Consider the following 20,986-nt stretch of genomic DNA (forward strand, 5'->3'; position numbering starts at 1 on the left):
AGAGACAGCGCTGCCTTTAAAACCGCTGCGTTTCGGCTGGTGCTTTAATTGTCATTACACTGCACAAGTCTGGCATTGGACATGCCGTTTTTCATCATCAGCTGATACTAAAAGTTGTGTAAAAATGCACTTAAATTCTAAATTATGATTTGTTCTCATTGGATAGTATTAAAAGATGCAATTAAACACACATCCATAGATTTTCTTACAATTAGTACATGTTTACGTTTTTATTGCTCGGGCACTGCTTGCGACACTTTTGAGTTTCATTTCCTCTGTAATTTAGCGATTATCATTTTATTTGGTTAATCGAAACTCATGGCTTATTGTGTTGACTAAACTTGGTAAATCGAAACTTAAGGTTTGGCGGTGGCAGGGGATGTGCCTTCATAAAAGGAATGTAACACCGCATGCTACGCTCACTTTTATGGGAGGTTCAGTACTGATAAGATGACATGAACAAATGGAGCATGCAAAGATTTTGAAGGTAATGTGATTAATCTACTATGCTCCGGCTAATGGGTTACATTACTAATCTCCCGCTTGTTCATTTCTCTTATTTTAGCGTAACATCACTTGAGTGTTACTTGTATGTTAAGCTATAGGCTACGTTCAATTCATATATGCACATATAATGTATAAGTTGTAAATGTTCTATTTTAACCACCGATTACCACCTCATTATAACAGTACTTTCTTTCATAAGGATCACATTTAGAAGAATGGATTTGTCGGCAAGACAAAAGAGGAGACGGAAGTAAGTTGACGAAATGGAACTATTTTTGAAGGCTGATAACAAATTGCGTTTAGATGCCTTGTGTTTTAGGTGCATAAAGTCAAATATAAATTCTGTCGTGATTGCTCCAGGTCTGACTCTCGGTTCTCATTTGACTAACCGCAAATAAAAGTATATTAGGTCTAGAATTGTTTCCTGTTATCATTTTTGGTAGCGTAATTCTAGAAAACAAACTGCTCGGGCAATACATTCTGTGCTGTCAGTGTGCCATTTCGATGCATGATGAATCCAGGTGGACATCGGATGTAGATCTTGCTCCTCTCGCGGGGAGGAGACGAGTGGGGGGAAGGGTGGACAAAGCGCACACACTGCATGACTTTGGCCTTTCCATTGACTCGGCTGGGCTCTATAGGCAGTTTTATAACTTAATAATGGGATGAAATATAAATTGTTGTTTGAGTATCAACTTTAAATTAGATAATTTTGTAATGGCAATAACTAAAACGAGCAGTTCATGCTCCAAAACGTACGCATTTGTCGGAATTAACTCAGTTCTGCAAAGAAGAGTGGGATAAAATTCCTATACAGTGATGTGAAAGACTGATATGAAATTATAGGAAGCATTTCTACTCCTTCCTATAAAGCTTGTGAAGGCAGGGCAAGTAATTTAAGTGGGCAATTACTTTATCATTAAATAAATGAAATGGTAATTTAAAAAATGTGTTTGCTCAGGGTCCCTTTTTGCTAGTATTACAATTTGTCTAAAGGTCTGAAACCATTCAGTGTGACATTCATATTCATACATATTCAACAATAAATAGAGGAAATCAGGATGGGGGGCTAATACTTTTTCTGGGCAGTGTACAGAGGAGTTCTAACTTTGTATGTTCTATAATTATTTTTCCCTAGAAATGCCTTTGGTGCCACATCTCCACCTTTTATCGACTATTTAAAAGATATTCTGCGCAGATATCCTGATGGAGGTCAAATACTGAAGGTGCGGTTTTATTCATATACACCCCCGCCCACCCCAGGTGTTCATTACTCATATTCACACAATGAGTTCTCCCTACTGTGCATCAGACCTTGTTCATGTATTATGCTCATTTTGATGATGACAAGGAAGATTACTGTTGTGTCATAAACAGGAGCTGATACAGAATGCTGATGATGCTGGTGCTACAGAGGTAGTGTTCATCCATGATGACAGAGCCTATGGAACCCAGACCCTTTGGACTGAAGACCTGGAGAAATACCAGGGTATTGTATTTGCAAAAGTGGTGTTGTTGCATTTTTGGAATTCCCCCCTTAAAGCAAGGGAAGGGAATCGTCAGGGATAAAGTGTACAATTAAACCCAGCTCAGCTGTTCAAACTTTGCTCGCAGATTTGTGGTTTGAGATTACCTTGTTGAATTTCTGGGTTTGACCGTATTTGCCCTGTCTTACATTTTGCCCCTCTGCTTGCTGTATAGTGGCTCTGGTTAGTGTTCTCAGCTGGGTTATAGAATGCTCCCGTCGGGCCAATCCTTCACATTTCACTGTAATGCCCACCAGGGGGCACTTTTACATATCAAACGTAGTTAAGAACATAATTGGCATGTAATTGTGCTTTATCATGTCAAATTGAAATAAAATGTACAGTCTAACCACAGTCTGAGGTTTGCACTTTTAAAACATTTTTCTGATGTAAGTCATGGGAATATTGTTATGGCGATTGGTTGCTCATGTCATCTAACATAACACCATAAAAACTGGTTCATGATCTAACAAAAAGACAAACTATTAGTAACACCCAGATACAGGCACTGTTTTAGATCATGTTATCCTATTCAGTGAGGAGCAGTCTGTATCTCTGTAAGCTGTGTTTGAGCTGCATACAATTACTGAGAGCTAATTGGCATTCATTCTGATTGTTATGGTTGTTTTTGAGCAGGTCCTGCCCTCTATGCCTACAACGATGCAGAGTTCACGGAGGAAGACTGGGAAGGCATACAGACCACAGGGAGGAGCGTGAAACGCAACGATCCAAACAAAGTGGGCCGGTTTGGAATCGGATTCAACTCCATCTATCATGTTACAGGTGATTTGCACAAATGGCTAATTATTCCATCTACTGTTTGAACAACTGTGACTGTTGTTATGTGTATGTTAAACATCAGATGCTGCTCTGGCCTTTCTGCCACACCAGGTGAGATTGGAGGGATGGGGGCTGTGGCGATGTATGTCATTCCTCTTACTACTAAGACATGAATTTTCATTTTCCCTCTCATTATTTTTCATTTTCAGCATACATTTTTCATATCAAATCACTGTATACCTTGTAGAAACAAACATTGAAAACTATGGATAAAAAGACAAGAGCCTATCATTATTGTAACATTATAAAAAATATATAATTGATTACTTTTGACAACTTTTGTTCTTTATATAGTCGGGTCCATTGATATTTGGACATTGAGAAAGTTATTATTTTAGCTGCCTACCACAGGATATTTGAGTTGGGAGTAAATAATGAATCAATATGAGCTCAAAGTGCAGACTTTAATCTTTAATCTAAATCCATCAGGTTCAGTAGGACAATTATTCAGGAGAAACAACCCTTGAAGTGATCCATCCATATCTGCTGCATATCTGACAACAGCATGATGGTTTGAGCCTCATTTGATACTTTGGACCCTTGATGACTTAAAGCCATTTAGCCAAGAAATGTGTTCTAAACTTTATCGGCGTAATTTACAGCTGAATCTAGTCCCACCCCCCAATTCCCATTGAGATCCATTAAAATGCAAAGAGTTTTTGTATCGCTGAAAATATGATATCCAGACTCTGATGATATTGATAGGTCACGGACATCAGGAAGTCCATGGCATGCTAAGGATATGCAACCAAGTATGAAAAAATGACAATTTAATCTATGATTATGTTAATTATTTTCAATAATCTTTGAGCCCCTAAAATTGGGGAGACGATGTATAGAAACGGCTGTAATTCCTACACCGTTCACCGATTTAGATGTAAATATCCTCAAATTAAAGCTAAAATCTGCACTTTGAGCTCATATTCATTATACGTCCAACTCCCATATCCTGTGGTAGACAGCTAAAATAACATTGTCAGTGTCCAAATATTTATGGCCTGGCTGATTGTATGTGTAGAATTATTCATGATATCGCACCACCCCCTTTTAAAGAATGTTTGCTCACCCCCATAGTCAGACTAGAGCCTCAGTGAGAGGAGACTGTCACCGCATTGAAAAAGACAACCGTTCGCCTTTTCCATTAAAGCAATCAGAAAATGGAACTTACTACCCACTAATATCAGAGAATCTGCCAATTTCAAAGTTTTGACACAATAATGTCCTCCCTAGTAGTTACCTTTGTTATGATGATCTCGCTTTAATTCTTAATTTTACTGATTGTAATTGTTATTTACAGCATTTTATAGGGCGGCCTGTAGCGTAGTGGTTAAGGTACATGACTGGGTCGGTGGTTCAATCCCCTTAACCCTGCATTGCTCCAGGGGAGGACTGTCTCCTGCTTAGTCTAACCAACTGTAAGTCGCTCTGGATAAGAGCGACTGCCAAATGCCATTAATGCAATATTGTGTTATTTTTGTATTGTACTTGCCCAAGGACTGCTGATGTAAATTAGCTTGAAGCTAACTCTGGTGCAATGGTTTTTTAATTGTGAATGGTTCCTGCTAAATAAATAATAAATACTCTTCATTTCTAGATTTACCATGCATATTCAGTGGCAAATACCTTGGCATGCTGGACCCACAGGAGACGATATTTGGAGAGCGAGAGGGAGGCATGCGCTGGTCTCTTGACGATGAGGAAGACAGGGAAGCACTGCTGAGGCTGAGCGATCAGGTCCAGCCGTTTCGAGACGTGCTCGGACATGTCAGTGACCAATGTTGGGAAGATGCCGTTGGCGAAGGCAAAAAGTTCAGCGGAACCCTCTTTCGCTTTCCTTTACGTAATGAGCCATCTGAGATTTCAGACAACATGTATGATTCTGACAGAGTGGTTCAGCTCTTTAACAGCTTCATTGCTGATGCAGACATGAGCCTGCTTTTCCTGAGAAAGGTTTCATCAGTCTCCTTAATTCATATCAGTACAAATGGCTCAGTCAATGTCAGGCATAAAGCATCCGCATCAAGCCTTACGGTTAATGAATCTTTTCATTCAAGAGAAATGCTGACTGTGGAGGGCTTCACACATTTAAAAAACATATCCTCCGACTGTCCAAGCAAAGGCAAAACAGACGTCCAGTGGCTTATAACAACATGCTGTATGAAAGAAGGGCAGGTGCCAGAACTGGACGCGCTAGCCAAGAAACAAAGCTTTCGACCCCAAGTTGACCTGGCATTCCCATTAGACCAGGAGAGGTCTCTGACTGATGGAAGATTGAGCTGCTTTCTGCCCCTTCCAAACAATGAAACCAACAGCACTGGGCTCCCCGTCCATGTTAATGCCTGCTTCGGCCTCACAGACAACAGGAGGCACATCAAATGGCGGGAGGAGGACCAGAGATTTGATGAAGCTGCTGTCTGGAATGAGTTGCTCATTAAGGAGGTTTTCCCTTGTGCATACCACATGATCATCCTGGACGCCATTCGCTTTTCCCAAGTCTACGACTTTCCTTCCTCCTCCGTGTACTGTCTTTGGCCTGACCTTGACCAAATGAAACACAAGGAGAGATGGCATGGTGTTGCTATGGAAATGCTGCAGCAATTTCTCCTGCTGAATGAATCTGTCTTTTCTCTGGCTGTGGATGCAGATGAATGGGTGACGCTGTCAGAAGCTGTGTTCTTGCCTGATGACAGCATGGAGCCGCAGATGAAGAATGCAGTGTCGAGTGTTTTGATAGCACTGGGGGAAAAACTGGTGTCCATTCCCAGTCATGTATCAAGAGACATCCAGACTACTGTTGAAAGTCCCGAAACCTTAAGAAGAACAACCCCTGATTTTGTTCGAAATGTCTTCCCCAAAAATGGAAATTTAAATCTCTCCAGGGAGGACAAGCTCTTGATTTTGGAGTACATGCTCAGTGATGGAAAATACCGTGAGCTCTGGGGGCTGCAGCTTCTACCTCTTAGCAATGGGACCTTCAAGACATTCACAAATGAAGATCACAATCTGGCCTTCATCGACAAAGAGCAGTTCCCACGGTAAGTTCTGCAGAGACGTCAACCCAACAATCTGGTGTATTTTATCTTGTTTAAATTCTTGGCCTTTATTGCCAATATAAAAGCAAGGTTCCTGAATAAAATAACTTACATTTGCTCTCGGAGAGGAAATTAATAATTAAAAATGTAAAATAATTTGTACCAACCAAAATATGATCTGACTAACATAATTAAGTTTGTATTTTTTTTAAAGATTGTGGTGCATTTAAACTAAATTGAAGTTAAATTGTGCATGATATATTTCAAAATATTCTGCCCTTCGTATATAAACATACAATAAAAATTTAAAAAGCTAATAAATATTTTACAATTAATTTATGTTGTAATGCTTTCCTGCAGTGAGTTGCTTCCAGGCATGAAAGAAGTATTCTTACCCAGAGATCTCCGAAGTAACACTCTGATCCACCTGAGGAAACTGGCAGCAACAAGTAAGAAAGCACCATCTTCATCACAATTACATTTCATTAATACGGAACAGAGACCATTCTATCAATTTGGACACAAATGAATTGGCCTACATTATTGGAGTAGACAAACAAATTTGGGCAATGTTGGTGCAATGTTTTGAAGTGATATAAAAAGAATGACAGTAGTTCAAGATTTGGGTCAAGGTCTTGATTTGACCCAAATCAGGGTCATGGTTTTATTTTGTTCTCAGTAAGTGAAATTACTGTAAAAAGAAAAATGAGACATTGTCCTCCATACCTTTATTTTCAAAGAAGGCAATTTGAATATTATTTGCATTGGTAGTTAACATCTTGCCGATGGTAATCACATACGCTTTGATTATTGTCCATAGTACACTTGCATATGGTAATGTGCATTGAAAATATAAGGGGAAACACTTTATACAGAAAACCATGTTTGGTAATGGTACAGTGGGCTCCAGAATTACTGCCACCCTAAATACAAATGAAGAAAAAAAGCTGCCTTTAATAAACAACAGATTTTAATCCATATATTATTTTCAAACACATGGGGAAACTACACTCAGTGATCACTTTATTAGGTAGACCTGCACACCTGCTTGTTAATGCAAATATTTAATCAGCCAATCATGTCGCAGCAACTGAGTGCATAAAATCACGCAGACACGGTCAAGAGGTTCAGTTGTTTTTCAGACCAAATGTCAGAATGGGGAAGAAATGTAATCCAAGTGGCTTTGACAGTGGAATGATTGTTGGTTCCACACTGGGTGGTTTGAGAATCTCTGGAAATGCTGATCCCTTGGAGCTGTCTATAGAGTTTGCAGTGAATGGTGCGAAAAACAAAAAAATATCCAGTGAGCGGCAGTTCTTTGGGCAGAAATGCGCTATTAATGAGAGAGGTCAGAGAGAAGGGCCAGACTGATCAAAGCTGACAGGAAGGTGACAGTAGTGCAAATAACCTCGCATTACAACAGCGGCATGCAGAAGAGCATATCTGAACGCACAATGTGTCAAGCCTCTAAGTGGAGAGGCTACAACAGCAGAATAAAGCAGCAGAAAAATAAGTCTAAAAAATACTTAATAAAGTGCTCACTGAGTGTATATACTTTTATTTCAATACACTTACTCTCATCAATCCTCAATGTTTTTAAGCCATAAATTCTTTTCTGAAAACCATAGGTGTAAAAATCATAACAATTTTAAAATGGTATCTCCATACCGACAAACTATTTGGAAGGGTGGCACAAAGACAGCCCTTACTGACCATAATAAACAAAACCAAGCAAAACATAATTTTATGGTCAGATGAGAAAGGTTTGGCCATACTCAACATGTTTGGCGGCAAAAGGAGAAATCCAAAGGAGAAGCACCTTATACCTGCTGACAAATATGAAGGTGGGCCATTGAGGTTTTGTAGATGCTTTGCTGGCAGTTGTCCGTGGCACTATTTAAGATCAAGAACATGGACATTTTTGGCAGAAAATCTGCTAGGAAGCTGAGACTTGGTTGTAGGTAGATTGGCCAGCAGGACAATGACTCCAAACATAATCTGCAATGGCCATCTCAGTCTCCTGACTGAGATCCCATCAAAAATGAATGATCTGAACTGAAGATGGGGGCCCATCTTTACCAAAGGTATTAAAGTTGTTTGAAACCTTGTCTAACCCCAAAAAAAAAAAAAAAAAAAAAAAAAAAAAAAAATTGCACTTATGATGACGACTATATGTTTAGACCAGCATTCCATGTGTATTTTCCTAGTTATGGATGTGATGCTTTGACTTTTGGAAGAACCTATGCACTTGTAAGTCGCTTTAGATTAAAAGTGTCTGCCAAATGACAAAAATGTGAAAAATGTAAAAATGAAAAATGTAAGAATTTGGTTGATTCCATTGAAACAGTATTTCCATGAATATTTATCAAGAGTGCCAGTAATTCTGGATCCCACTGTATGTTATCATAATTATATCTTTAAAGGATAAGTTCAATGTTTCCCAAAAATCTTCTTTTTAAAACACAAACACAGAACCACCTCTAGGTATAGCATTCCATAGCTATTTTTACATTCAGATTTTACAGTGACACTTTTACAGTGACTCACATCAGTCTCACCTGGATGTGAGACTGAATGATAATATTTTTTTTGGTTTAGTATTGGTTAAATGTTATCAGTTTGCTGAAAATGGAGAACAGAAAATCCCATAAAAAGAAGGTGTATTATATTAGAGACAAGTGCAACTCTCATTAGAGTGCAATTTCAATTTAAATAATAAAAAAATAAATATCAATACATTTCAATTGTTTGCATTACCTTGCAGGTACATACAATACAATTGTCGAGATGGATTCAAAAATGGTGGCTAAATATGCCATAAAAAGTCTTCCTGAAGACTGGAAGAAGACACAAGGTCATGTGACTTGGCAGGTGGGAAATGGTCAACACCCTCCTATGCAGTGGCTAAAAGATTTCTGGAAATATCTCAACACAAATTGGAGAGAGCTAAGCAGCTTTGTTGGCATGCCATTAATCCCTCTTCAACCTCTGTTGGATTCCACCAGTTCTGTAATTCTTGCGAAGCTGCAATGGAACACGACTCTAGTTTTTCATAAAAGCAATCAGGACAGCTTATCGGAACAAATTGCAAAGGTGGTGAGAAAAGTGGGTGGTACCATCATACAGAGAGACACCTTTCCTGATCATAGGGATCTTAGGACCTATGTATTAACTCCCTCCCCAAGGAACATACTACAACTGTTCCTGAACTTGGAGAAGCATCAAGTCTTTGAACTTGATGGAATTGAGTCTGCTTCACCCATGGAAAAGGAAGAATTGAAATTGTGTCTCTCTTCACTGGATTCTCTCACACCAGCAGAGAAAGGCTTTCTCTCGGAGTTGCCCCTATTCCGTTCAATGGCTTCTCTAAAATCCAAAGCTGGACAATACATTTCTGTTAAGTCAAAGCAGGCAGTTGTTCTGAATTCAGTTCTATTGTTCCCAGAAACTCTTCTCATGACTGATGTAGTTGTGCAGTGTGCAAACGAAGCAGACCGTAGGCTCCTTACACTGCTCAAGACTGACCTCCTTAATGCAGCTCAGGCAGCCACACTTTTGGTCAATGGAATTGAGAAGAGACTATACAAAAGGAAAGAGGCAGACCAAATAATGACCTGGATATTACAACATGGTAGTATCCTTTTTGCACAGGACCAGGCATTGTATGAAAAATGTAAACATTTGAGCTTCATTGACTTGAAAACAGGAGATCTCAAAAAAGCATCAGATTTATTTGATCCTAACGACAAAACATTCAAAGCCCTGTTTGAGCCAGAATTCTTTCCTCCCATGGCCTTAAGAAGTAATCCCCAGATGTTGGACACTTTGAGACGTCTTGGGATGAAGACAGATGAAAATAACATCACTGCTAATGATGCCCTTCATGTGGCCAAGCACATTGCAATGTTGCAGGTGCAGTCTCTGCAAAAGGCTTCAGAAAAAGCAGAGGCCCTGACGAAACTTTTGAATGACACCCACGTGCTTTCAAAGTTCTCGGTTCAACAGCTTAGTGAGCTACTGGGAACCCAGTGGATTCCTTGCAACATTCCAGATGCTGTGAATGAACACCAAAATATAAACAAAAAGCCAAGCATGTTCAAGCCAAAGGAGGTACGGCACTCAAAGTACTTCAATATTGTGGGTCATGTCATGCCTCTTACTGAGAAACTGAATGAGAAGGTTAGTGAAAAGCTTGGTCTGCTAAGCTCACCTCCGTCTGAGAAAGTGTTTGATAATCTTTCTGCTCTGAAAGCAAGCGTATCTGGAATGCACAATCCAGATATCGATTTAAACTTCAAAGTGAAGTTGCACAGCATTTACAAATTCATGCAAGATAACATTGCTCAATTCAGAGGCACAGTGAATAAGAAAAATGTACCTTGGCTCTGGATTCACAATCAATTTGTGCCTCCTTGTGATGTAGTATTGAACTCTCCACCAGGATTAGATCTTAGCTCCTATATCAAAAAGGTACCAGAAGAATTTCTGGTGTACAGAGACTTGCTAACTGAGTTTGGAGTGAGAGCATCAGTGTCAGATGAAGAAATTGAGGGGATGCTGCATAGCATGAAACATCACATTGACAGAAAATTGCCATCTTATGGAACTCAGTCTGAACTGAAAGTAGCCATTGCCATTCTGAACTGGATGAGGAAAGGGCAGAAAAGCATTAAGGACAATCTCCCCATACCAGTCATGGTAGAAAATGGACTATTTAACCTGCAGAAATTATCTTCCACTGTGTTTTGTGACATCTCCAGGGATGGTTTGGAAGACCTCAGGAAAGACGAGGAGGAGTTCTATGTAATACATGGAGAGATACCAGGAGCTACAGTTGACTGGTTGAAAATTCCCTCCCTCAGCACTCGAATCCTAAACCCAGAATTCATTGGCATAGAGCAATGTGGCCAGACAGAACCCATAACCCTAAGGATCAAAAACATACTGAAAGAGTATGATGAGGAAAAGGACCTCTTCAAAGAGCTTATACAGAATGCAGAAGATGCTCGCGCAACCACATGTAAATTCATGCTCGATTTCAGAAAGCACAAAAATCCCCCTAACAGCCTTATAGACCAAGATATGTCTCTCTGCCAGGGTCCTTGTCTCTGGGCATACAATGATAAACTTTTCACAGAAGAAGATTGGGTAAACATTACCAAAGTTGGATCTGCTTCCAAAGAAACAAAAGTAGAAAAAATTGGGAAGTTTGGGCTTGGTTTCAATTCTGTTTATCACGTGACGGATATTCCCTCTGTCCTCAGTGGTAAGAATCTCCTGATACTCGATCCAAATGTGACTCATCTGAAGAAGCATATAGAAAGTAAAGCATGTCCTGGGATCAAACTCGACTTATTCCAGGAACGTCTTTTTCACAGCTTTCCTGGACAGTTCAAGCCCTATCAAGGGATCTTTGACTGTGATTTATCAAGAGACAGTGCTCACAAATTCTTCAAGGGAACACTCATTAAATTGCCTTTCCGGACACAGAAAGAGGCTCTGTCATCAGAGGTCAGCGACAAGGTTTTTGAAGGAGATGATATTGGTGCTTTTGAACAACATTTGACTCATAATTCAGGGGAAATTATGCTGTTTTTGAGAAACATAAGCAAAGTGTCTCTTGAGATTCTACCTGAAAATTCTAGTACTCCCCCATGTGCTGAACAAGTAAACACTCTCTTCACAGTCACCAGAAAAGTTGTGTGCACGATGCGTGTCCCAGATGACACTCCTCTGAAAACAAGGCAGAGTGATTCTTTAAAAGTTTTGTTGAAAATTGATGCAAAATTTGAACATGTCACTGACGGCCTCTCTGCAAACATCATTGAAGTGACAACAAACTACCAGAATGTATCTGATGTCAGCTACTGGCTTGTGAATTCCTGCTTTGGAATGCAAACATCATTAGACATGTTCCAGAAAGAAAGTAAACAGAGGTTTCCTTTGCCAGTCGGAAGCATTGCCGTGCCTCTTCAAAAAGATCCAAAAGGGGGAAACTGGTTAGCTGAAAAGCATGATTCAGTTGGCCAGGTGTTCTGTTTCCTCCCACTCTCGATTCAGTCTGGTCTTCCAGTTCATATCAATGGATTCTTTGCTGTGACGTCTAACAGGAAGGGCCTTTGGGATACTGGAGTGAAACATGAATGGAACAAGGCTTTGCTTCAAGATGCGGTCACAGGGTCATACATTTTCACACTTTCTGTGTTGAAGGAAATGTCAAAAAAGGGAGAACTCCAGGGGTACCACTACTACATGTTCTGGCCTGACAAAAAGAAAGTGAGCACATCTTTTCAATCTCTCACTGTTGCTTTTTACTCTGCCATTGCTCACAATGTTTCTGGCAAGGCTCCTGAACTCTTCAGTGATGGGAAAAGCTGGTGCTCTATTGAGAAGGCCAGATTTTTACACCAAAATATAGAACAGAACAAGAAAGTGGGAAAGATTGCAATGAAAGAGTTCATGGCAAATCAAGGGAAACCTTACCTCGCTATTCCCCTTCCAGATTGGGTGAGATATAACTTCAGCCAGACAGGCTTTAGCAAAATTGTTGCGGCAAGGACATTGGACTGGGCTGAATTCTATAAAGACATAGTATTTAGCAACCTGAGTTCCATGGATCCTCAGAGCAGGGATGCTCTTGTACTGCATGCCATTGACATGAATGACAAAGCAATAGATGACCTCCTGAAAAGCCACCCTTGCATCCCAGCCATTGGTTGTGAAGAGCTTCAGTTCATTAGGAGGCTTGTGAACCCTTCAGGAAAAGTAGCCTGTCTGTATGATCCAGAAGAAGGACGCTTTCTTGAAGGAACAGCTGAGGATTTTTGCACTCCAAAACGAATCCAGCGGTTGTCAGAACTTGGAATGTTGAGTGATTTTCTTTCACTGGAGGACATCAAAGAGAGAGCAGAAACTATTAGCAGGATTTGGCAAACAAATGCAAAGGAAGCATACAAGCGTGTTAGGCGAATCTTGGATCTAACAAGAGAACACTTAAATGATGGGACTTCTCCTCATTGGAATTCACTGAGAAACACTGCCTTCATTCCAGCCTGTCCACCAAAAACCCCTGAGCATGACAAAAGTACTGGTAGTCCACTTGCAAAGCCCACTGAAGTGTACAGTTCCAGTTGTCGATATCTGGTAAACATGACACAAACTACAGTAGACCAAGCAGTTCTGGAATCACACCATGTCCCAGTCCTCTGTAAATTGGGGGTTCTTGAAAATCCACCCCTCCTGACAGTGCTTCAGCAGCTAGAGAATGCACAGCTACATTTCAATGCATTGGATGGAGATATGCATTCCAACATTGCTTATGAATGCTATGGCTACTTGGATGAATTGACAAAGGAACAGACTCAGTCAGGGGTCATTTTTGAGACGGCTCAATCATTTCCATTTGTCCTAATTGAGGGCAAATTTGTGAATGTGAAATCTGTGGCTAGGACAGAAAGCTTTGAAGCTAAACCATACCTCTACTGCCTTCCAGATGTCTTCTCTAAATTCAGAAACCTTTGGCAATGTGTTGGGCTTCAGGAGTATTTCACTTCAGATCTGTTATTGGGGGTTCTTCAGGAATTGAGTACTAAATATCACTGCAGACCACTTTCCAAGTGTGATCTTAACCTCAGTCTCAGAATTGCAAACAGATTGTATGAAGCAGAAGATAATAAACCACAAGACTGTCCCTTGCCTGATCAAAATGGTGTGTTATGTCCCTCACACAAGCTCTGCTACAATGACAGCCCTTGGATGCCAGTCTCAAAAGATGTCACTTTGTGTCATGAATTACTTCCTCGGAGTATTGTACTTCACTTTGGGGTTAAAACAACAAGACACAACACTCTGCAAAATCACCGTGTTGCAGGCTTTTCACCCATGGTCAAAGAGTTTGGACAACATGAGAAACTGACAGTCCGGATTAAGAACATCATACAAGCTTACCCATCGAAGAAGGATATTCTGAAAGAGCTCATACAAAATGCTGATGATGCTCAGGCCACAGAGATTCACTTTGTTTGGGACAAAAGGAAGCACAACACCAAAAAAACCTTTGGTGATACATGGAATCTACTGCAAGGTCCAGCGTTGTGTGTGTACAACAACAAGGTGTTTTCAGATGCAGATCTGGAGGGAATTCAACGACTAGGAGAAGGTGGAAAACATGGGGTGCAAGGAAAAACTGGAAAGTATGGCCTGGGGTTTAACTCAGTTTACCATCTGACTGACTGTCCTTCAATTCTGACAGGAGACAAATGGCTCTGCATTTCTGACCCAAATCTGCAATATATACAAGATGGAACCAAGCTATTACCAGGTTGTATGTATTCACTAGAAAAGGAATTCAAAGACTCTTTCAGTGATGTGTATGACACATTCCTTCCCTCAAATTTCAAACTTGAGGAAGGGACTATGTTTAGGTTACCACTAAGGACAGAAAAAATGTCTGAAATGTCGCAGATATCAAAGAGCACAATAGACGATTTGGATATAGAAGAACTTTCAAGTGCATTTAAGGAAGATCCTGAAGGACTGATCCTCTTTTTGAGGCACATTAGGAAAATACAGTTTCATGAAATATGCACACTTGATGGCCAGATGAAAACCACAATCTCAGCAGAGATAAAGCTCTCCAGAGAATGTGATGAGAAGAAAGTTCATTTTCAAAATCATATTCAAAAGTCACTAGATTCAGGTGGGCCAATTGAATCACTGCAAACCATCTACAAAATGGATATTTCGTCATCCATCAAAAAGCACAGTGAGTGGATTGTGGCAGAGCAGTTTGGCTTCATGAATGAAAACACTGATGAGCAGTCTAGCCGAAGAGTTCCTCAGGCTGCTGTGGCAGCTTGTTTGAAATCAGAAACTAATTTACAGCCGTTTACTGGTAGGGTCTTCTGTTCCCTCCCTTTACCAAGCAGCACTGGACTTCCAGTGCACATCAATGGAAACTTTGAGGTGGACTCTTCCAGAAGGGACCTGTGGAAAGAAGATGGTAAGAGCAGTAAGTCCGATTGGAATGAATCCCTGAAGTTAGACATCATTGCCCCCTTGTATGCTGACCTTTTAAACAACATGTGTGCCTCCGGTAAGAAAATCAGGTCTTCTCTAAATGACCTGCGGCTAGGCTTGGATGACTTTTTTCTAAGCTTTTTTCCTGAAGTTACAGACCGTGTCGGACATGAGTGGCAGGGAATGGTCGATGCAGTGTTCAAGTCAATCAATGAAAGGGATCTCTGTGTAATTCCCATTCTAAGCAGTTCAAATCAGAAGTCCAAAAAAATGTACACTGTCACCTGGACTAGTGTCAACAAAGGAGAACCAACCGATGCACCTCATTTCATCCTGAACCACATTGACAGTTCAACTTCCATTTCGCTGCATCTCGGTATGGACACATTCTCAGAGAGCTTTGTTAATACCTTAGAAGACATTGGTATGAATCTAGTCCCATTCTCATATCGAATGATTAAAATATATGCCAGTTTCAACAGAGCACATGTCAAAGTAAGGTCAGTCAGTCCAATGACAGTAATAAACTTCCTGAAGAGGAAACCGTTGAATGATCCAGCAATGACAGAAAATGATTTACCCCTGCCTATTAGCCGTACTTTGATCAAAGACAAACGCAGATGTAAAAAGCTTCTGAATTACTGCTTGAAGGACATTGATCAGGGCATGTGTGGTCTGCCTCTTCTCCTTACTCAAGATCAGATGCTGAGGTATTTTCATACTGACTCCCCAAGGCTCTTTACAGAATTCTGTGAACTGTTTCAAGGACACAAGGCAGACTTTGCTGATTATGAAGTCAATGGAATGCACATTGGTGCTCTTCAGCAAGGTAACTTTCTCAAGGCAATGACCATCCCTACCTCAGCAATGTATCTGAAACCCATTCTTGAGGGCCTCCTTCAGAACTGTAAAGTTGATCCGGAATGCAAGCTGTATGTTCCAGGAAAGATAGTGAGCAAATGGCTCCAGCAGCTTTGGGATTTCTTTAAGGATCAAATTAAATCAGCTGAGGTGAAAGACAGTAAGGACAACCAGGCCTTTCTTGACATCAAGGAACTGTTTAGTGATTCTCCAGTTGTTCCAGTAATATGCTCAAGTCAAAATGGCAAACGTTTTCTGAAAACAATGGGGACACTTTGCAATGTTGTCTCCAATCCAATATTTTCATCAATGGTGCATGAAATACTGTGCAAACTTGGATTCATGACTTTAGACTCATGTGTTTTCTCAAATATTGAGCTTTCACAGCATGTTACTCCAGAACTGTTAGATCCAAATGACAGCAGTGCTGTTCTAGAGCAACTCTGTCTGTCGCAGCAGACTCTGTTTAAACGGATTGCTGATACAGACTTGGATGATCTTCTACACTTCTTTCAGGCAGGACTATGCTCTAGACAAAATACTCAAGACTACAAAAGAAAGCTCAGGTCACTTCCACTGTTTGAAACTATACAAGGGAGGCGGCAATGTATTGATGGGCATAGGAATGTGTTCATCTTGAATACACACTTAAAACAAAGCTTTCCAGATTTGTACGCCATTGACAAGAACACACTTTTTCTCAAAAACAGTACTGTGAATTTATTGCTGTCAAAAAAATTGGACATCACAGTCCTGGATGATCTAGGGTACTATGTAAAGTTCATCCTACCCTCTGTGTGCACATTCAATGATACCCTGATTCTCAATGCATTCCTGATGCTTCTGGAAATAAGACGATATCCAGACTTTGATGATTACAAAGATACAATTATCTCCACAATGAAATGTGTCCGATTCATCCAGGATGTCTTTGGGAATCTTCAGATGGCCTCATACTTCTATGATGATAAGCAAAAGCTTTATCAGGTCATGCTCCCAAAAGAGCGGTTTGTTCCAGAAGAGTTTTGGAAAATCATTGGATGTGAACAGACAATTTTCAGGACTGTTGAACTGTTGAAGGAACTAGGACTAAAACATGTTGTGTCAGATGATGAAATGATTGAGTTTGCACACAAAATTGAATCTGACACCAAAGGGAATATGTCCCTGGAGAGGCTGAAACAAAAATCTGAATGTTTATTTGAAAGCCTTTTAAATAGGGACAACACAAACTCAGATATTTTGAAAAGAATATCGACCATAAAATTTGTTGTTCCACTTGAAATTCAGCAAGACCTCTGTGAGTATCACCAGCCTTTTGCTGGAAAGAGGGAATTTGTGGCAATTAAAGGTTCTCTCATTGAGAAAGACCCACTCAATCAATTTCTGATTTGGACCTCAGTGCCAATATTGCCTTCAGGAAAATGTGTTTCGAAGCAAATAAATATTTTAAAGGAGGCAGGAGCACTTGATGAGCCTTACCCGCAGCATGTAACTGGAAACCTGATGAACATCTGCCAAGCTGCATGCAGTACCACTGAAAACGTTAACACCAGAGCTAAAGTTTTTCGTCAGTCCTATGGATTTCTCCAGGCTGTGGATTTCAATGCCCAACCTCTGATTGATCTCCCTGTGGTACTGGTTGAAAAAGATGCTGAACTTGTAAAGCCCAAACAAACAGTTATGATACTTCATAATCACACCAAGTTCAGACCCTATTTATTCAAACTACCTCCAGATCTTGTTAAATATGAAGAATTCTTTAAGAAGATAGGTGTCAGAGATAGAGCATCTACCCAGCAGTACAGCACTATTCTCCAGGATATTTATCGGGACTGCATCGGCAAAAAAGAAATGAATCCAAACCAGAAAGAAACATGCAGATGGACTGTTCAACAGCTTTTCCACCTTATCGAGACTGGAAAAGAAAACTCACTGGAGATTGCTCAGCCACTTTATCTTCCAGCAAGAGATGGTAGATTGTATGAATCAAGTTGTCTTTATTTTAATGACACTTATTTCTCGGTTAGCAGGTTTGAGCATTCTGTAAAAAAGAAACTAAAACTGGGAAGAGTTCAGAAATCCGAGGTTCAAAATCATTGGCATGATGCCTATGCATTTCAGAAACTGCTACAGCGGTTACCCAACAGTGTTCGTCCAAAAATGTTGTCTGAAGTTACTACCCAGGCTTTAGTGGAATCCAGCATGCATCCTTGTGAATATGGGGAATGCTGTGAATTCAGTGGTTGGTTCAAGAACCGATTGACTTCTGGCTCCTTTAAACATGGCCTTGTCTGCCTCCTAAGGGAACAGAGCTGTGGTTCCTTATCTCAAAGTGATGTTGATGCCATGTGCCAGAACTTCCAAAGAATGAAGTTAATCTGCTGTGAGTACCTTGAAACAATCATTCTTCTGCATCAAGAGCCATTGGACAACACAACAGATGAAACACAGATTTATGTGAAGTGGGAACAAGAGAGTTGCACATTTTATCTAAAACACAGTGATAGCATGAGCCCAAAAGTAATGATGAATGTTGCGAAAGGTCTAGCCAATGAAATCAATGCCCTTTTAAAAAATTCTCTGAATGTAAAGTCACTCTCAGTTCTTGAGGAACTGCTGATGTGTGAAAACATGGAAGATGTACAGAGATTATTAGAGAAAAATAAAATCCGTAACATTGCAAATACAGACTATGGACAAAGTAGATTGCCAGACCCCGGGACTCTCATTCCTGAGGAGTGGATCGATGTCCTTGACATGAATTTTCTCAATAACTTTGAAATGGAAGAATACGTTGGGTTCAGGAATCCATCATCTGAGTATGTCTATGCAGTTGTTATGGAGCGGGTGAACATGCCATCAAACCAAGGAGGGCCGTGTTCCCAGAAATACAAAATTAAAATTGGGGAACAAGAGATAATTGAAGTAAGCGCTCTTGATCTGTATCAGTTCAAAAGGGGAAAAAGGTCTTCCTCAACTGGTGGGAGCTGCATGTCTCTTGTTCCGTCACAGGGTTCAGGGCAGTCTGACCCACCACCTGTCCTACCACAGTCCATGGAGGAGGTGCAAAGTGAAATTGACAAATTCCTTCAGGAGATCTGGACACTGCCAGAGGAGGAGAGGCGTAAAGGTATCCGACGTCTGTATCTCAGGTGGCATCCAGACAAAAACCCAGATTGCCTTGACCTTGCCACTGAAGCCTGCAAATATTTGCAAAAGAAGATTGAGGAACTAGAAAGGGGGGGAAGGGGGGGACACAACCATTCCAGACCTGGTCAAGGAGACTCTCAATGGAGTTCAGCCTTCAGAGACTTCTTCCGGGAGTGGGACCAGGAAGCCTCTCGGCATCGGAGGGGACGGGAGGGATTTAGCCAACGCTATTCTTCCAGAGAACACAACTTCTGGACATTCCATGAGGGTAGAAGACCAAACCCAGAGGAAGCTCGGCGCTGGCAGAGGCAGGCAAAGTGTGACCTCACTGCAGCCTACAATGACGCTGGGGGAACATCCACAGAGTGGTGTTTATTCAAAGTGCACCAAGCTGTGGAGAAATCCCTTTTTGGAGCAGAGTACAAGAACACTGGGCATCATCCCACCGACCAAACCATTACCAGCCTTGCCCGGAAACTGTCGCGAGTCAGTCCCAAACTGAACACTTTGCCTAACATGGTGCACACGTTGAAACAGCTGGGCGTGGATGCCAAGAAAACCCAGTATCCAAACTACCATACTTCACCGGGTATTCCCAATGACCAATTCAACTCTTGGAATTTAACAGAGGTGCTGGACTTGTCATCTGAGATCTTAACTAAAATAGATTCCTACATTCATGAATGAATTCAGGTTATGTAAATATGAGACAAAACAGTTGTGACAGAAGAAACACAGCTTTATGTGAAGTGGGAACAAGAGGGTTGCACATTCTATTTAAAACACAATGAAGACATGACCAAAAGACTGATCTTTAATACTGGGAAAGGTTCAACCAAAGAAATCAGTGCCCTTCTAGAAAATCCTCTGAAAGCAAAGTCACTCCCAGTTCTTCAGGAACTAGTGATGGAAGATGCAGACAAAACGTGAGAGGCAAATAGAATCCGTAACATTGCAAATACAGACTATCAACAATATAGATTGCCAGACCCAGGGCACCCCAGGAGTGCATCGGTTTCCTTTCATGAATTTTCTCAATAACGTTGAAATGGAAGAATAAGTTGGCTTCAGGAATCCATTATCTGAGTATGTCTGTGCAGTTGTTATGGAGTGAGGGAACATGCCATCAAACCAAGGAGTGCTGTGTTCCCAGAAATACAAAATTAAAATTGGGAGAGATCAAGAGATCATTGAAATAAGAGACAAAACAGTTTGTTTGCTATTATGTTTCAAGAAATATTTTTATGTCATTTTCTTTTTTTATACACTTTACACTTTATATACTGTACCCTACATATTTGACTGCATTCAGCACCAGTTATTTTTGAAATTGACAATTATCTTGGGTTATTGACTGTATTGATGTTTGTGAATGAAAATGAAAATTGAGAACAATGGTTTGTTTGCTAGTAGTTCACTAAAATTGAGAAACATTCATGTATTTGTTTAAAGATTATCTTATGCCTTTAATTAATCAATAAAATAGAAAAAACCTGAAAGTGCTTCATTTTTATTGCATATTGCATCATGAAACATTACTTATTCTTTGCGTACTGTTGGTCCATGTGCGCATATTATTGGGTGTAAAATTTGGGAAAATTCAGGAAGGTTTTCAGAGAAATAAAAAAGAGGATTTTGGTGACAAATATTTTCTAAGCAAACCTCTCATCTACTGATTGTGAACCAGTTTTTTTAAGGTACAGAGACATTTAACTGTCATAATGACATGAAGCAATGTAATGCTTCAAAATTACAATCATAATGTGTGCAGAATATCAAATCGTAACATGTCAAGAGGGTAATCTTTTCAATATTATCGATATAGGAATATAAATGTAGTATAGATATGGAATAGTATAATGGAGTGACACATTTCTGATTGTTTAATTCACACCCTGACATGGTTCTGGTGGAAAATAGTCCTGCTTTGCATGGAAAAACGTCACTTGGAAAATGATGTTGGGGGGGAGATGTGATTAAGAAACTGAAAAGAACGGCTCCAGTTAATTTAAAAAATATTTTTATGTGTTTTATTTTCTCTAAAATCAA

The 20,986-nt window shown here is 40.2% G+C and overlaps 1 protein-coding gene across 1 annotated transcript; it reads left to right on the top strand.

Annotated features, from left to right (window-relative positions):
* The first annotated feature begins 722 nt into the window (after positions 1–722).
* On the top strand, positions 723–20,436 carry LOC133116567 (sacsin-like). Its single transcript, XM_061226268.1, has 7 exons — positions 723–757; positions 1,646–1,733; positions 1,885–1,996; positions 2,670–2,816; positions 4,468–5,908; positions 6,266–6,354; positions 8,670–20,436. Exons 1-7 carry the CDS (start codon positions 723–725, stop codon positions 19,622–19,624), a joined length of 12,867 nt encoding a protein of 4,288 aa, XP_061082252.1. The 3' UTR covers positions 19,625–20,436.
* Positions 20,437–20,986: the final 550 nt, after the last annotated feature.

The sequence above is a fragment of the Conger conger genome, chromosome 17 (assembly GCF_963514075.1).
Source record: "Conger conger chromosome 17, fConCon1.1, whole genome shotgun sequence".
Lineage (NCBI taxonomy): Eukaryota > Metazoa > Chordata > Actinopteri > Anguilliformes > Congridae > Conger > Conger conger.